We start from the raw sequence: 16369 nt of genomic DNA on the forward strand, positions 1-16369 counted from the left end.
AGTGAGATGTTAACCGCCCCTGCAAAGCGTTCAGGCTTCAGAAAAATACCACGGATTCCACGGGCCTTCACGCTTGTCGGTCCCCACGTCAAATTGGAAGTGAGTCTATGTGCGAAGGGTTAGCCACGGGGTGCTCACCTGCTCGTCGGGGTGACCCGAACCGTGGAAACAATCTAAGTGTCCAACAATAGAGATTAATCGGATTAATTGTAACATACGCATGCACTGAATGTGATGCTACATGCGCAGGCAAAATACGCCCTGCCTGGCGGGGCTCAGTGTGCTGGGCATCATCCCGCCGGTTCGATTCCCTGTCGGGGCACGTGCCTGGGTTGCAGGCCAGGTCCTTGGTTGGGGGCGTGCAAGAGGCAAAGGATCGATGCTTCTCTCTCTGTCTCATTTCTCTCTCTCTTCCCTCTCTCTAAAAATAAATAAATAAAATCTTTTCCTTTTAAAGGCAAACATGCAATCACATACCTGTCTAGGTGGAAAAAGTGTTAGCACAGTGCTGTGTGACAAAAGCAGGTTACAGCTTGTAGACTCCAAATCCAGCGTGAAGAGGAAACACACTCTTGCCTGACCCGCAAGCACACATGGTACCTGCACATAAAACCTCCAGGACATACCCTGGCTGGCGTAGCTCAGTGGATTGAGCGCGGGCTGCGAACCAAAGTGTCACAGGTTCGATTCCCAGTCAGGGCACATGCCTGGGTTGCAGGCCACAGCCCCCAGCAACCGCACATTGATGTTTCTCTCTCTCTTTATCCCTCCCTTCCTCTCTAAAAATAAATAAATAAAATCTTTAAAAAAACCCCCAAACCTCCGGGACATTGTGGCCCGAATGTCGCCTGGGGCTGTCTCCGCTGGAACGGGGACGTGCTGCAGGTGACTTGAATTTTCTATTTTCTTGCGTGTGTGGGAGAGGGAGGGCCTTGATGGGGCGCACAGTGGAGTCTAGCTAATGGAGTAGAGGGGAGACCAGGGTCTGCGCTTGCGCGCTAACGCTGGCTGAACGTTGCAGGTGATCGTGAAGACGAGGACGGAGTACCAGCCCGAACAGAAGAACAAAGGGAAGTTCCGGGTGCCGAAAATCGCCGAGTTTACGGTCAGTGTCTTGACGGTGCACCAGACGGGTAAAGGTAAGGCCGGCCTCAGCCGGCTCACGCTCCCCGCGCCAGCGGGACAGGTCCCACTGGAGAGTGGCCGACGCCACGGGCTCCCTCTGCACGCCTGTCTTGGGACCACGCTGTCTGGGTCACTGAGTCTAATCAAACCCCAGAAGCTCTGCCGTTTGAGGGCCACCCAAGCTCTCTTCGGCTTTGGAGCGTTTGGACCATTTGATAATTGCCGAATGTGTCTCATTTCTTCTGGTCCCCATCCCCTGTCCCATCTCTCTGCCTTTCTGTCACTGTCTCCAGGAAGTGGGATGGAAGCGTGTAAAGGAATTCAGATTCTAGTCAGTAGGTGGTTGCAGCAACGTGCAGTAAGGACCAAGGGGATGGAGAGCTGACTTAGTGGGGAGGCCGAACAGGTGCCACTCTGTTTCCTGGGGGCGAGGTCACTAGGGAAGCTGATGAGTAGGTGTCAGTGGGAGGGGCTGTACCAGGGGGCCGAGAATCGAGCTAGGCGGGCACAGAAGGAGGGGCCTCCAGGGAGCCTCCTGCGGAGGTCACGTAGGACCTCGGGTGGCTGAGGGGAGCAGGGCTTGTGCAAAGGGCCTGAGGCTGGTGGGAATCTGGCCCCAGCACGGAATGGGAACAGGGGGAGCGAGGCTGGGCTGTAGGAGGGGCGTGGGGAGCGGGTGGAGACGGGGCAGGAGAAGTGGGCAGAGGGCCGACGGTCCCAGGCCTAGCAGGCTGCATGGGGGGGCGGGGTTGGGTTTCATGCTAGAAGCCTCTGCAAGAGGCATGATTGCATTTGGGTTTCGACCAGAGCACTGGCTTCTACGTGGCTGGTGGCTGTAGAGGGCAAGAGGGCATGCAGGGAGAGCGGAGGCTACCGCGGTGCCCATATACAAGCCAACAGTGGCTGCGGTAAAGACGGCAAATGGATAGAGCGATGTGGGCGGACCTAAAAGATACTTAGGAGGCGGAGCCGGCCATGGAGGCAGCGGAACGGGGTCCCGTGGATGGACGGTGGGGCAGGCTGGCTGGGTGTGAGTCGCTCCCACGCCTACCAGCTGTGCGGCCACCAGCAGGGCAGTGGGCCTCGCCGTGTGTCACGTGGAGACCGTGTGAGCATGGCCGTGAGTGTGACGGCGGAACAGAGCGCAGCTCTGGGCTCCGCGGGAGGAGCGCACGGCTAACAGTCACTGTGCTGTGGCAGCTGCGACCGGGGGCCTCGATAGTGGAAACGGCGTTTGGTTGCTTACTTATCTGGGACTGGGCCCGTGTACGTGGGTAGATATCCTGGTCTGTTTCTGTCCCTGTCTCTCTCTGTGCTAAATCTGTGTCCCGGCAGCTGGGTGTGAGCCTGGGAGGGAATGTGGCGTCTCCCTAGGGTGTGGGACTTCCCTGGATGCTGACCCCGCTTTGAGGGCAGGGATGGCTCTCGTTTTTGGCTGTCGCTTCAGTGTCTGGCACCCAGCGTGGGCCCAGTAAACATGGACTTGGCCTGGACCGCCTGCAAGTGCACGCAGGAACCGGCAGGTCGTTGTGTGGGAAGGGCCAGGGTGTCTTGGTGTGTCGCACACGGGCACCAGGCAGCGGCGGTCCTCAGAAATACGCCCAGATGCTTGTGTAAGAATGTTGATTCCAGCCCTGGCTGGTGTGGCTCAGTGGATTGAGCACCGGCCTGCAAACCAAAAGGTTGCCGGTTTGATTCCCAGTCACAGCACGTGCCTGGGTTGTGGGCCAAGTCCCCAGCAGGGGGCGCACAAGAGACAACCACACACTGATGTTTCTCTCCCTCTTTCTCCTTCCCTTCTTCTCTCTAAAAATAAATAAATAAATAAAACCTTTTTCAAAAAACAATGTAGGAAGTGGGGGTGGGTAAAGCAGAGGAGAGTAATGGGGGGGAGTGGGGGCAACTGTAATTGAACAACAATAAAAAAAGAAAAAAAGAAAGTTGATTACAGTGTTATTAATAAAACCAAAGTATTGGAAACAATGCTAATTATCAACAACGCTTTTGCGATCCCATAAATAGGACCGCATCCAGAGGATGGACTATGTTCACATTCCCAAGAACCACTCCCCCCCCCCCCCCCGGCCCAGAGACTATTTAGTTTACTCTGAATTCTGGGCTTATGGGATACTTTCATCTTCTTTTTACTTTCCTGTGCTTTCCAAACTTCATATGAGCATGTACTGTTTCAATAACCAAGAAAAAAATTAGTCACTTTTAAAATGTGCTCTTTTACCAAATAAAGTATTACATGTTTTTGATGAAATTATTCCTTATTTTGCAGTCATTTAAATGATGGCTAGGAAGACTTGGGCAAAAATCTCTCAGAGAAGGTTGTGTGAACAAAGCAGAGGTTACAACTGTATGTTTTCTAGGATTGGAACTATAAAAAAAACACACACACAAGTAAACCGAGGGGACAGGACGTGGGAAGAAGGGCATCGAACTGCCGTCCGTGGCCGTGTCACCCCTGTGGTGTCGGAGCATGGCCTCGTTTGCTCGTTTTCTCTTGGGCAACTTCTGGGGATGTGGCTACTTTATCCCACTGAGTGCCCACGAACCTCTGAGAAACAGACATCATCCCATAATCCCCTACTTCGTAAAGGGCCACCACGGCTCAGAGCAGCAGCGTGACCTGCTGCCCAGCTGGCCAGCGGCAGAGCCAGCGCCGGAGCGGGGCGCCTGCCTGCAGCGGGGGACTGCGGGTTAGAGTAGACGTGACTCACGTCCACTCACGTCCACTCTAACCCGCAGTCCTAACCGAGTCAAACTGCGTGGGAGCTGCTGCAGCTCCCACGCAGTTTGACTCGGTTAGGCCTGGGGTCAGGGGGCAAGAGCGTTGTTGGGTTTGGGGACAGCCCCTCATTGGCACCGTCAGGTGCGGGCGGAGGGCCCTGCCGCTTGGAAGAAGGTGGGAGGAACGGAGCGAGTTCCTCCGCTTATGTAAAGCCGTGCACCTTCCCCAGCTCTGCTCGCTTTCCCGAAGAGAGCTCCCTCCGCGCCCTGCGGGGGCCGCACCTGCTGGGGCGAGGGGAGCGCCGGGGATGAAGGAGGGGGCCGCGGTGACAGTTAGGAGTCTGAGGTCTCAGCTGTCAGCGGCAGCAGGGCCGTCGTGGAGGTGGGATTTGCAGGACTTGGTCCTGCTCGGAAAAGAGGGCAGGGCTCGCGGGCTCCTTGGCCTGTGGCCTGGCCGACCGGGCGGGGAGATGCCACCCAGTGCAGGGGGAGGCTGGGGAGACGCACTGAGTGTGAGGTACCCAGTGTGTGTGGGGTATTGGGGGCGGTCTGACTGCCCTTGGATGTCACTGGTCTGGAGCTCAGGATGGAGGCTGGGGCTGGAGATGCCAGGCTGGAAATCAGATATGCTGTTAATCTCTGAGAGCACGGTGCTGGTAAACCTGCCTGGGCCACCCCTCACCCCCGCCCAGTGTGTTATTGCTCACGGCGGAGGTAACCATGGGAACAGCGGAGATGCAGCCATCCCTCATTCTAATGCCTCTGCAGAGGTGGAAGGGCTCATGACTTCACATTCCAGAACTGACCCGGAGAGAGCGGCTCAGAGCAATTACGCTGCGAGAGAATGAGGGATGCGAGCAGGGCAGGGAGGGACGATTTGAGGGAGATTGGCTGGAAGAATTGCCTGGAATATTTGTCTTTTCTAAGACCAAAAAGGCTCTTACAAAGGGTCACAGACATGAAATGTTGTTCAGCAGTCTTATTTGAGGAGGGAGGGGCACGCAGAGAGAAGCCTGTCCTTCTTTCTTACTCCTGGGAGCCTGGTTCTTCTAAAGCAGATTTTGCTGTGGGAGGGGCCGGTGCTGTGGGAGGGGCCAGTGCTGTGGGAGGGGCTGATGCTGTGGGAGGGGCCGGTGCGGTGGGCGGGGCCGGTGCTGTGGGAGGGGCTGATGCTGGCGTTCTGAGCTTGCAAGGCGCTGGTGGCCTGGAGGGTGCTGGTGCGTCTGGGCGTCCTCTCAGACCCCGTTGTCCCTGGGCTGGCGTGACGAGGAGCTGAGTGTCGCATGGGGAGGCCGCTTGTGTGAAGCTGATGAGAGGTGTTCTGGGACCTCCGGGGCTTGGGGGCAAGACACCCCTGGGCAGCTCGGATGACGTCCTCTCAGCTTCATAACCTTGGGAAAAGTGCCTCCACGTCCCCGAGCTCCTCGTTCCTCATCCCAAAGCCAGGACGCAGTCTTGACATGAGTAGGCCCAGTCCTTGTCCCACCCTGGGTCACGCTTACTGAGGGGCCATTTCATATCTCTCCCGTTCAGGTTCCGTTTTACCTCCTGGGTTCTTAGCTCTCTGCCCGATTAGCCGAACTTTGTGTGTTGACTGAAGCAGACCTGGGCGTCCCTTCCCCGGCCTGTGCCCTGGGGATGTGGCTGGGAAAACGTGGAGGGATCGTCCAAAGGGTGGCTAGTTCAATGTCAGCCCATGGCAGCCTCTGGCTCTCAACGGTGACCACTGGAGCCATTTCTCTGCCTCCCGGGGAGCAGGCAATGTGTTTTGGTAGGCCATGTCTCAACGTACCAGTCATAGCATGAATGATCCTACAGGTGTTTTATGTCCGCCTCTCAGCCTCACGGCAACCTTGTGAACTTGGTACTCTTATTTATTACTGTCACTGCCCCCAGTTACAGAGGAAGAAGCTGATGCTCAGAGAGGTGAAGTGACCCCCGACGCCACTGAGAGCCGGGACCTGTCAGAACAAAACAAGAATCCAGCTCTGTGCTCTGTGTCTTTGTTTCCCACTCTCTCTGCCATCTGCCACACCTCAGTGCCACCGCGTCGTGTCCTTGCCAAGCAGTGGCCTCCTGCCTTCTCCCCACCTTCCTGTTTTGCTTCCCTTTCTCCCTCGTCTTCATTAAGGTTTGCTCCAGGCCGGGCCCGATGTCTGTTGCTGGGAGAAACTAAGATACGTAAGACAAGTCCTGGCTGTGGAGGAGCTCGCAAATGTGTGGGCTAGAGGAGGGTGTCCTGGCCACCCTCTCGGCTGTACTGTCCCTCTGGAGCCACCTCCTGGGTTTGGTCCCTCGTCAGGGCCCTGCAGGTCCCACGGGGCCCGATGGCTGAGTCTACATTGCCACCCCCCACGCCCGTCCGCAGCCTCTGACCCCTGGAGGGCAGGGCCACATCGGGACCCATCATTTGTCCCCAGTTCCCTGCGAGGGGCCGGCCTGGAGAGGGTGTTGGGGGTGCTGGGACACGAGCCCCGGTCTTTGGGGACAGCCTCAGTATTCATTGCTGACCGCACGTCCTGGTTTGGGGTCAGGAACTCTGACTCGGGTGGCTGCAGCCCGGGCAAGGCAGATGGCAGGGTGCTCGGGCCCATGGGGCGGGGGGGGGGGGGGGGGGGGTCCTGGGGGTGCCTGCAGGCCGGCCCCAGAGCCCAGGCAGGGGGGACCAGCCAGAATGGGAGAGACCAGGACTCCCCATTCCTGTCAGCCAGATGGACAGACGGAAAGGGAGACGTGAGTGAGGGCTCTAGAACTTTCCATGTGAAGAACCGGTGTCTGTGGGCTATTATCAAAAACCAATGGCAACAAACAATCAAAACAGAAGTCGAGCAAAAGCCAGTCACAACGCCAGGCCTCACGTGATGGGGAGTTGCGTTTTCACCGTTCCATCCACCCGCTGGCCCCGTGGGCTCTGTGGGCACCTGCCTGTTTCCACGTGTGACGGCGCTTCGTGGTGTCATCCCCTGAGCGGTCCCAGCTGCCGGGCGGGGGCAGGACCATCCCGTCTGCACGTGAGGAAGGCAGAGGGCTGGGGGGTTTGCCCAGGTCCGCGGCCAGGAGGCTGTGAGCCGACTGTGCTTCCGGCCCGGCCGGCCCGAGCAGGGCGCCACGGCCGGAGCGAGGGCTCCGGAGTGGAAGGGGAGCCACCTGGCGGTGCGGGGCTGCCGGGGGACGCTGCGGAGCTAGCCCGCCTGCCAGCCGTGTCTTTCCTTTTCCTCGTCTCCTCTCTCCGGCCAAGGGAGGGGGTCGTGGCGCTCTGCCCCCGTTCCCTCCAGCGCCAGCACGGGAGGCGGCCGCTGCCTTAGCCGGCAGACCCAGGCCCCTGTCCCTCCCCAGAGCCTCCGTTCTCAGTGCTCACCCATCACCGCCCCGCCCAGGCTCCTCTGGGGCCCCTCCGCCCCCTTCCCCAGCCCTGTCCCGTCCACCCTTCTCGCCACCCACCCGCCCCCCACCTCAGGGGGAGTCTTCCTGAAGCGTGTGCCCATCACGGCATCGCCATCCTCCCAACCCTGCATGGCTGCCTGCGCTCCCCGGCCGCCTGCGGTGCCCCGGCCTGCCCACAGCACGGCTGGCCTTGCCCTCACCACGTCATACATCACCTGCCTGCCTCGTCCGTGCTGTCCCCCCCACCGGAATGCCCTTGTCGCCTTCACCACGGGGCAGGCCCCCATTCGCCCCTCAGCACCCAGGCCAACGGCTCCTGACCAGGGTGGGCTTGCCCGTCCACCCAGGCACAGTCTGTCCTTCCCCCTTGGGGCTCCCCGCCTGCTCTGCGACCCCCCATTCTGGCACCGGCTGCACAGTGTTGGCCCCGCCGAGTCACCTCCTGTGCCCCCTACCGACCTGGGACCGGGACGGCGTCTTCTTCCCCTTTGCTCCCAAGAGCCTCGCCCGGCCCCGGCCACCCCAGACAGGGAGAGAGCTCTCCAATAATGGAATAGACAGGTGAGTGAGCCAATGGAAAGATCCGTGGCTGACGTGGAAATTCCACATCGATAAACACCGAGCCCTGGCTGCCTCGTTCCAATACTTTGTCTAAAACCAGGCCCTCTCCCCGCGCCTTGCCCGTGACCCATGCTCATCCTTGTCCTCTCCCTGCGCCGCCGCCGTCCCCGGGAGGGGAGGCCCCCCGTTGAGCTGCGGCCTGTGCTTCTGCTGTCCAGGCGCGGGGGGCCGCCTCTCCTGGGGACGCTTCTAGTACTGGCAGACGCCAGCACATGGGGAGAAGGAGTTTCACTTTATTATCTGCTGCCTTGGCTTTTCTTGTTCTCCTATTTTTTAAAAATGTACTTGGAGGTGAGTTTTAGATAAGTGTTTAGGAACACCGCCTGCGGGGGGAGGGGCAGAGTCAGGACCCTACCCAGCAGGGAAGCGTCTGCACGTGACTGCGGGGGGGGGGGGGGGGGCAAAGGCTGCAACGGGGTCCGAGGTTCCTTGTTGCCCCTCTGGCTGGGGATTCACTGGAAATCCAAATGGAAGCGTCACTGGGTGCTTTCTCCTGGCCCGATGGAACTGTGCTATGACAGTGACCTTCAAAAAATATGTTGTTGTTGATCATTGAAAAGCTTATTTAAAAAAAATTTATTCATTTATTTTTTTAGACAGAGGGAAGGGTGGGAGAAAGAGAGGAAGAGAAGCATCAGTCTGTGGTTGCCTCTTATGCGGCCCCCCATGGGGACCTGGCCTGCAACCCAGACATGGGCCCTGACTGGGAATCGAACCAGCCACCCTTTGGTTTGCAGCCTGCACTCAATCCACCAGGCCACACCAGCCAGGGCTATTTTTTTTTTTAAACAAATGGTGGTGCTCTGTCAGGAGGAACGTGCCCGGGGTTCGGAGGAGGGACCGAGTGACTCAGTGACCCCTCCCCAGCCAAGTGACTGGCTGCTGTCACTGCCAGTGCCCCCTTGTCCTGGCCTCAAGCGTGAGCAGACGAATGCTATCGGGAAGGGGGTCACTTGCTAATAAAGGTAGTGCAGAGGAGGCTCGGAGAGGCCACTGAGCTCCCTGCTCCCTACGGCGCTCCCGCAGGGAGGGGCTGGAGCTGGAGGCCCCCGCTCCCCAGAGCCGTCACTCTAAGTGTACACACGGGTCGTCGAACCGTCGGAAGCTTGCAGCCAACCACGGTGGGGCGTTCGCACCACAGAAATGGGCGAACGCTACGGGCCACGCCCCCTTCACTGGCCCCCTGCCCCCGGGAGCCCCTTCCCCAGCACTGTCCTGTGGGAGAAAAGACCACTCGGAAGTGGGGGAGCGCGTAGCTGGGGTCCCACAGTGTGCGTGTTGGTTGGACTGAAGCCGGTCATCTCGCCCGTCTGAAGCCGAGTTCCCCAGTCTGCATGGGGGGGCAGTGATGCCCACGTCACAGGCCCGGTGTGAGAGCTGGGGTAACAGAAATCAATGTGGTTCCACGGTCCCTTCCGAGTGTGACTTCCTCTTGCCATCACATGAGCTCCCCTGCCTGTGCGGGGCCCTCTGACTGGCTAGACCGTGTTCACCCGGCTGGGTCTCCAGCGGGCAGCGTGCACCTGGCTCTGTCCCCGTGGGCCCTCCGTCCCAGCTGGCGCCACCCCGGCCCTGCAGGTTCTCCTCTCTCTCAGCCCTTCCGCCGAGCCAGCTTTCACCCTCCGTCGCCCACCCACCGCCTCCCACCCATCCTGAGCAGGATCAGGTCCGGCAGGCAGGGCTCGCCGGAGAAATCTCTGATGGCCCCTGCTTCCTCCCACAGGCATCTGTGTGAGGGCCGCGCCCAGCCTTGCAGGCTGTCCTGAGGGCAGTCCTTGCTGCCGGGCCGGGGTCCCTGCCCTCCCGCTGCGCCTGCCTCTCAGTGTCCCAGGGACCACCGTGGCTTTCCTCACGTCCGGGTCTTTGCCAGGCACTGTCCTCTGCCTCGCTGGCCGTCCCACATTTTCTGCCTCTCGACCCAGCCCAGGTCTCACCCCCTCCAGAAGTCTGCCTTCGACTTCCCAGGCCAGTCTCTCCCCTGGGAGTCCCACGGTCCGAGCGTCTCTCTCGGCTCCTGCCCCTGCCTCTGCTCTGCGCTGGCTTCCCCGGGGCTCCCCTGCTCCCCGAGGGACTGCAGAACACAGTGCCCGAGGCAGGGCGTCATCTGGTCCCCTCAGCCCCATGGTCCGGTGATCAAAGGAAGAGGCTCACGGCAAGTAAAACAGTACTGTAAAAAGCATTATTTGTTATTAGTGAATAACAATGATCACCATTTTATTGAGCTGCTATTATGTGCCAGGCGGTTAGCGAGTCATTTCCCATTTGATCTCTGCTGTCACTCACGCAGAAGGCATTGTGTCTGATGAGCAGGGGTGCGGACTAGGTGTCAGAGAGGTCAGGTCGGGCGTGCAGGCACCCCGAGTCGCCAAGGGGAAGCGCCAGGCTCTTCTCGCCCCCAGGGGTGGTGCCTGGGTGCTCCTCGGGAGGGTGTGTTTGCGTATGCCCTTCCGTTGTACCGTCTTCCTAGTCAGGGAACCCCGCTCTGTTGGGGAACTGGCCACAGCGCACCGAACTAGCCTCCTAACCAATGTCGCCCGAGAAGTTCCGTGTCCCTCTGGCTGCCTTTCCTCCTTTCCTGTCTTTGCACGCACCTCGGCTGAGTCCCAAGAGGCACGGAGCCGGGAGAAAGTGCAGAGGCAAAGATCCCCCAAGGGAGAAACGCCACGTTCCTCGTGCCGTGCCGTGGGGCCTGCCCCCGCCCCCTCCCGTGTTGGGGGGTGTCACCTCGTGGCGTTCTCATTCCCTGGGCCTCCATGGCTACAATGCGTAGTTACATGAAGTGTGATTTTTTTTAAAAAAATGTATTATCTTCAAGCTCCTAGAAGTGTCAGAGGAAGACAGGTGCTCACAAAGCAACTGAATGTGCAGCTGGTGGTGTCACCGCCGCGTTCTATAATTATACGGAAACCAGTTGTCATAGCAACTGCCGTGCAGCCCTGGCCTCCTCCTGGAGATGCTGACAAGCCCCTCGGCTCTGCGATCCGAGCAGTTCGGGGAGAACCGGGCCCTCCGAGGGCGTTGGGCCCTCCCAGTCATGGAGGTGACCGTCATGGACTCATTCTAACCCTCCGCCGCCGGAACGCAGTTGTACCCCGCAGCCTGGGAGACCTGGGCTCCACCGCTGGCTCTAGAGGCACTGGCTGTGTGACCTTGGGCAGGTCCCCTCCCCGCCCCGAGCCCGTGTCCTCTTTTGCAAGCTGGGGTGCCAGCGGCTGTGAGGACTGTGTTGGCGATGCGGAGGGCCTGGCCCGCAGCGGCGCCTGGCTAGATGCATCAGGCAGCTTCCCCTTAACCTCTTCACGGTGGACCAATAAAAAGTGGAAAATGCTGAATTAGGGGGGGCATTTTCATAATCTCTATTATTATTATTATTATTATGAGTTTGGGGGGGGCATGTGTGGCTGGAGTATCAGGTTCATGAGCTGAAATTCTAGCACGAAGCCTGCGTGTCAGGAAGGGAGGGAGAGGGGGAATGAGTGCTCAGCTAGATGAAGCTGACTTAAATTAAAATCCTTCCAGTTTTTTGTCTTTTATCGCCTTTTTCTGAGGCCAAGAAAAGGATCTCTGGTCTCTAAAAAAAAAAGCCTCTACACAGAGTAAGAAAACCCAGTTTCTTGTCTCAGTGTCTGGGCCTCCGTGTTCCCTTTTGTAAAACGAGGAAGCTGGGTGGGCCAGTCACCACGGGCTCTCCTGGCTTTGATGCTTTACGGCAACGGTTCTCAGCCAGGGACAATTTTGCTCCCCAGGGGACGTGATGGTTGACAGAACTGGGGTGTGTGTGTGTGTGTGTGTGTGGCATTTAATGGCATTTAATGAGTGGAGGCCAGAGATGCTATTAAGCATCCTAAGAGACAGGACGGCCCCCATAACAGAGAATTATCCTGCCCCAAACGTCAATAGTGTCAGGGCTGGGAAACCTTCGTCTAGGATTTACCGCCGTGTTTATTGGTCTGAAAACAGAAATCGCGCCCCTGCCAGCCCACCGAGGCGCGTCAGGTTTGTGTGGTTCTCGGTTTAGTTTCCCAGTCATTTGATATTTGAGGCCCTAGGAAAATTAGGAAAAAAGAAGACGAAAGAATTCTCAAGGGCCTGGGGGCTTGATGAACAATGAGATGGCTGAGGAAGGTGGGATACTACCTTCCTTTGGATTTTCTTTTCTCTCGGTACTGCATAACCCTGAAAGACCAGCTGTGAATGTTTTCACGGGCAAAATGTACAGAACGCAGTTTTAGGTCCATCCATAGCTTTACTGTGACTTTTCTGCAGAGGACAAAGAGGAGCCTTGTTTGTGTTTCACCTGGACCCTCATTTCCAGCTCCAGTCTTTGATTTTGACCTTCCAAGTGGTAGCCAACGTGTGTCTCTTCCCCAAGTCATGGGCGAGCACTTCTCTGTCCTGCTCAAAACTATTCTGGGGCTCCCCTGGCTTTCAGGGCGGACTCTGAACTCCTTGGTCCTCTGGACCTTGTCCTCAGAAGCTATCTCTTGCTCATCTCTTCAGCTCCCTCTCCTTCCCGTCTTTATATCCTTCTTGCCAACCCCAGGGACTTTCGGAATTATGGACATACTGCCCCATCTCACCTCCACTCAGCTTAGCTGTTCCCTCCATCCTGGATGCGTCTCTCTGCCCTGTCATCTGGCGCACACCTACTCCCCCCAAAGGCCCCCTGAAATGTCACCTCCAGGATGCACCTGTCCTGACAGGTGGCTGTTTCCTCCTCTGGGGCCTTACTCACAGAGGAGTTTGTCTGCTTGACGTCCTTGGGGCAGGTACCCCCTTACCTGCCCTCCTCCACGGCCCCAGGGGAGCCTGGGCTCCCAAGGACCAGCGCCACCCCTCCCGATTCCGTCCTACACCCCTGTGACTGTCGGCCCTGGGGGGCCAGTAACTTTCCTTTCACAGTGAAATAGAGTCACACAATTACACGTGCAAAAGTCCAACCGTACAGACAAGCAGGCACTGGAAGTAAGTCCCCTTTTATCTCTCTTGATAATCCTTCTCCCCCCAAATACCCATGGTCTAATGGCTGTCCACATGCAGCCAGATGCATTCAAGTTGATTAAAATGAAATAAAATTCAAATTCAAAGCCTCAGTCACACAAGCTCCATGTCCAACGCTCAACAGCCCCACGAGCCCAGCGGTGGCCGTATCGGACAGCGGGGATGTACGGGGCGTTCCCAGCACCGCAGAGCACTGGTGGGGCAGTGTGGGGCGCCCCTCGTGCTCTCAGCCGGAGGCATTTTCCGCTTGTCATCTCACACACACACACACACACACACACACTCGCTATCCCTTTCCAGTCTCTCAAACGGGACCATTTTAAACACACTCCCCTGCGCCTTGCTTTCTTCTCTCATCCCAGAGACGCCTCCGCATCGGCACGTGGAGACCCTTCCTTGTCCTTGCTGACGGCCGCGCTCCGAGGGCTTCCCGGTCCTTCCCAGCCGGCGCCCTAGTGCTGTCCTCGCTCCCAGTCTTTCCTGCGGCGAGCGTCCCCGCTTCCCAGCGTGTCTCTCATGCACGCACGCATGCACCTTTCATATGTTCTACGGGAGGGCATGAGATTCTCCCCTTCCAAGCCTGGCCAGAGGGCGTGGGAATCTTCCATGTCAGTAGGTTTTGCCACATCACCCTCCAGAATCGTCCCACCACCCCTTCCCCCGCCATGCCTATGAGCGTGTCTCCCCCACACCGTTCATTTCAACGATCCTGACAAGTTGTGCCCATCCAGCAGGTAGGAAACGGCACCCCAGCTTTGTCTACACGTGTCTGTCTTCCGTTACGGGTGAGATCGAGCCTCTTTCCACGTACGGATTGACTCTTGACCTTGGCGTCTCTCCGGGAAGGCGTCCTGTTTGGTCGGACCACTTGGTCATCCTTCCCGCCGCTTGGCACGGCCTCCCCCCGGAGCTGGGTGCTGAGTCATTGTTGCCGCGTGGTCTTTTCTCGGTTGTCCTCTGCCTTTGGCTCTGTTTGTGGCGCGACTGCTTTTCCGCGCCTGCGGGCTTTCTCACATCTGCTGGGGTCACCAGCCCCAGAAGGTGTAAAGGGAAGCATGGGCATCCCTTGGCTCTATAAAAACCTAGGCCTGTCCCACCGTGCACTCTTGTTTTCTTCTGGTAGTTGAATGATTTTATTTTCATGTTAAAATTGGGATCCATCTGGAATTTGTGAAGAGTGAACCGGGAATCCAGCTTCATTTCTCTGTGAGTGGCCAGGTGCCGGGCGGTCTCCGGTCACAGGCTAACCGCGTCTGGCCTGGCGTGCCACCTTCTCCGGACTCCGCACCCCCACGTGTGTGCCCACCCACCCCTCAGCTCTGTCCTCTTCCGCCGGCTGCCCGTTGTCTGGGGTCGGAAATGGAGACAACACCAAACTTTCTCAGTGACTGGGTTTTACAATGCATCTTAAAAATCTGTGTAAACTCTTCTGTCCTCTTTCCTTTTCCTTCAGAAAGTCCTTACCCATTCTCGTATGTTTGCTTCTCCTTGTAAATATGAATATATTGTTTAGTTTCCAAAAATCGTGCTACTTTTTAATTTGGGTTCCATGAATGTCTAGATTAATTGGAGGAGAAGCTACATCTTTAACATTTTGAGTCTCTCTATCGGGAGACAATATTTAACTTTGTGTCTGTTGAAATCTTCTTTCAAGGTTCTCAACTGAGCTTTAAGGTTATCTTTATAGTTCTAATTAAATTTATTTCAAAGTATTTTGGCTTTTTTGTTGATAATAATAAAGGGGACCCTTCCTTCCATTATATTTCTAAACTGGTTGTTATTTATACTTAATAGAAATGCTTTTCAATCTTGTACATTGGCCACCTGGCAGTTGACAAATTTTCTTATTGTTTCTAGTAATTCGTTTAAAAATTTGACTCCTTAAGGAAAAAAAGGAAACAATTTTAAAAAGAGAAAGAAGAAAAAAAGTCAAAAAACATTTTGATTCTTTGGGTTTTCTATATGTATAATGTATCATCTGTCCATAATGCTCACATTGCTTCTCCTTTCTGGTATTTAGTTTTCTTATGTTATTTCTCCTTTCCAAAATTTAGACCCCTAGTGTCATTTTTCTTGTCAAACTGCACTGGTCAGTATCTTCAGATCTACTATTTCTAGTGTTTTACCATTTACATTTGGAGGGGCTTGTTTTTTCCCAGTGCCCTTTCTGCATTCAAGAAGATGATATATGGTTTGGCTTCTTTGATTTAATGTTATGATAAACTATGCTGATAGGTTTTTAAATATCAAGCCATTCTTACATGTTTTCCTTTGGTCATGGTGTAGCACTGGATTCTGTTTGCTAAGATATTCTTTAAATCTTTGCTTTATTAAGATTGTGAGGTTGTGCTAAATGTTCTTTTTTGTGCAGTCTGGGGCAGGTATGGTAGTAAGAGTCATGCCACCTTTGGAAAGAGAACATACATACCATTTTCTTTCTAAATGCTCTAGAAAAACTTGAAAGAGTAGAAATAATCTGTTCCTCCAAGCTCTTTGTTAAAGGGTTAACCCATGAACTCACCTGGCTTAGTGATATTTGGAAGGGTATAGGGAGTTTTCAGCAAATATGTGAAGAATTAATAGACAAATAAATTCCATTTGTAACCAGCCAGCCCTCTAAAGCTTGGAAAGATGACCTTTTGAAACAAACCCATCATCATTCTCTTAATTGTATCTCCTTCGGAGATTTTTCTCCCAGTGGCCCCATTCAGTCAATAAGTATTTACCGAGTCGCCACCGTGACTCCCAGGCCTTGGGGTCGGTGGTGTGGGTGACTCACGGAACGCCAGGCCCGGCCCACATCTGGTGCCCTAGAGTGTGGGCATGCCGCCGCAACCTCCACGTATGTGGATTTGAGTTTAAAGCCACAGCATGTACCATGGAATATTAATAGGGCTCGGGGCTCTGTATTTGCTCACCCTTCAGGCTCACATTGGTTGCTACTGGGCCTGCAGGACAACCTGCCACTGCAGGCTGCACACACCGACACAGCAGTTGCCTCCGTTTTGTGCTGGGGCCGCTGCTGTTTCTGAGGCTGGTCTGCAGGGTCGGGCCACGCCGGTCCACGGGAGGGGAGCCCGGCCCTGCTCGCCTGTGTGACTCCCTTCTCTTGGCCTCCCTGGGCGTGAGGTCTTTAATATGTTGGATGAAGATGCCAATGTTGTTTTGTGATACTCAGAAGAGATGCCATATGTAAAGCACTGGAACACGGTTGGTACCCAGTCACCCTGAGCTTATTGCCTCGTTTCAGCATCTCCCCAAACACCTGGCTCTGTACTGGACTGGGCAGCAGACGATGGGGGAATGTTTGCTGAGGTCCGGGTTAGTTTTAGAGCCCTTGCCTGGTCTTCCCGCCTCCCAACGTCCCCCCTCTGATTCCATTCCCATCCAAATGGCCGAAGTAATTAAAAACCAGTTTTTTTAAATCCTCACCCAAGGGTATGTTTGCACTGATTTTTAGAGAGAGAAAGGAAGGAAGAGAGAGAGACACAGACACATCGAT

At 56.1% G+C, this 16369-nt stretch overlaps 1 protein-coding gene across 1 annotated transcript in view; it reads left to right on the forward strand.

Annotated features, from left to right (window-relative positions):
• Nucleotides 1-16369, forward strand: part of NSG2 (neuronal vesicle trafficking associated 2) — a 38347-nt gene that overhangs the window by 10549 nt on the left and 11429 nt on the right. The window contains exon 3 of the mRNA XM_028528736.2: nucleotides 1022-1105. Within this exon, the coding sequence (XP_028384537.1) occupies nucleotides 1022-1105 (84 nt within the window). The remainder of the gene's footprint in view (nucleotides 1-1021; nucleotides 1106-16369) is intronic.

This window comes from Phyllostomus discolor, chromosome 13 (assembly GCF_004126475.2).
Source record: "Phyllostomus discolor isolate MPI-MPIP mPhyDis1 chromosome 13, mPhyDis1.pri.v3, whole genome shotgun sequence".
Lineage (NCBI taxonomy): Eukaryota > Metazoa > Chordata > Mammalia > Chiroptera > Phyllostomidae > Phyllostomus > Phyllostomus discolor.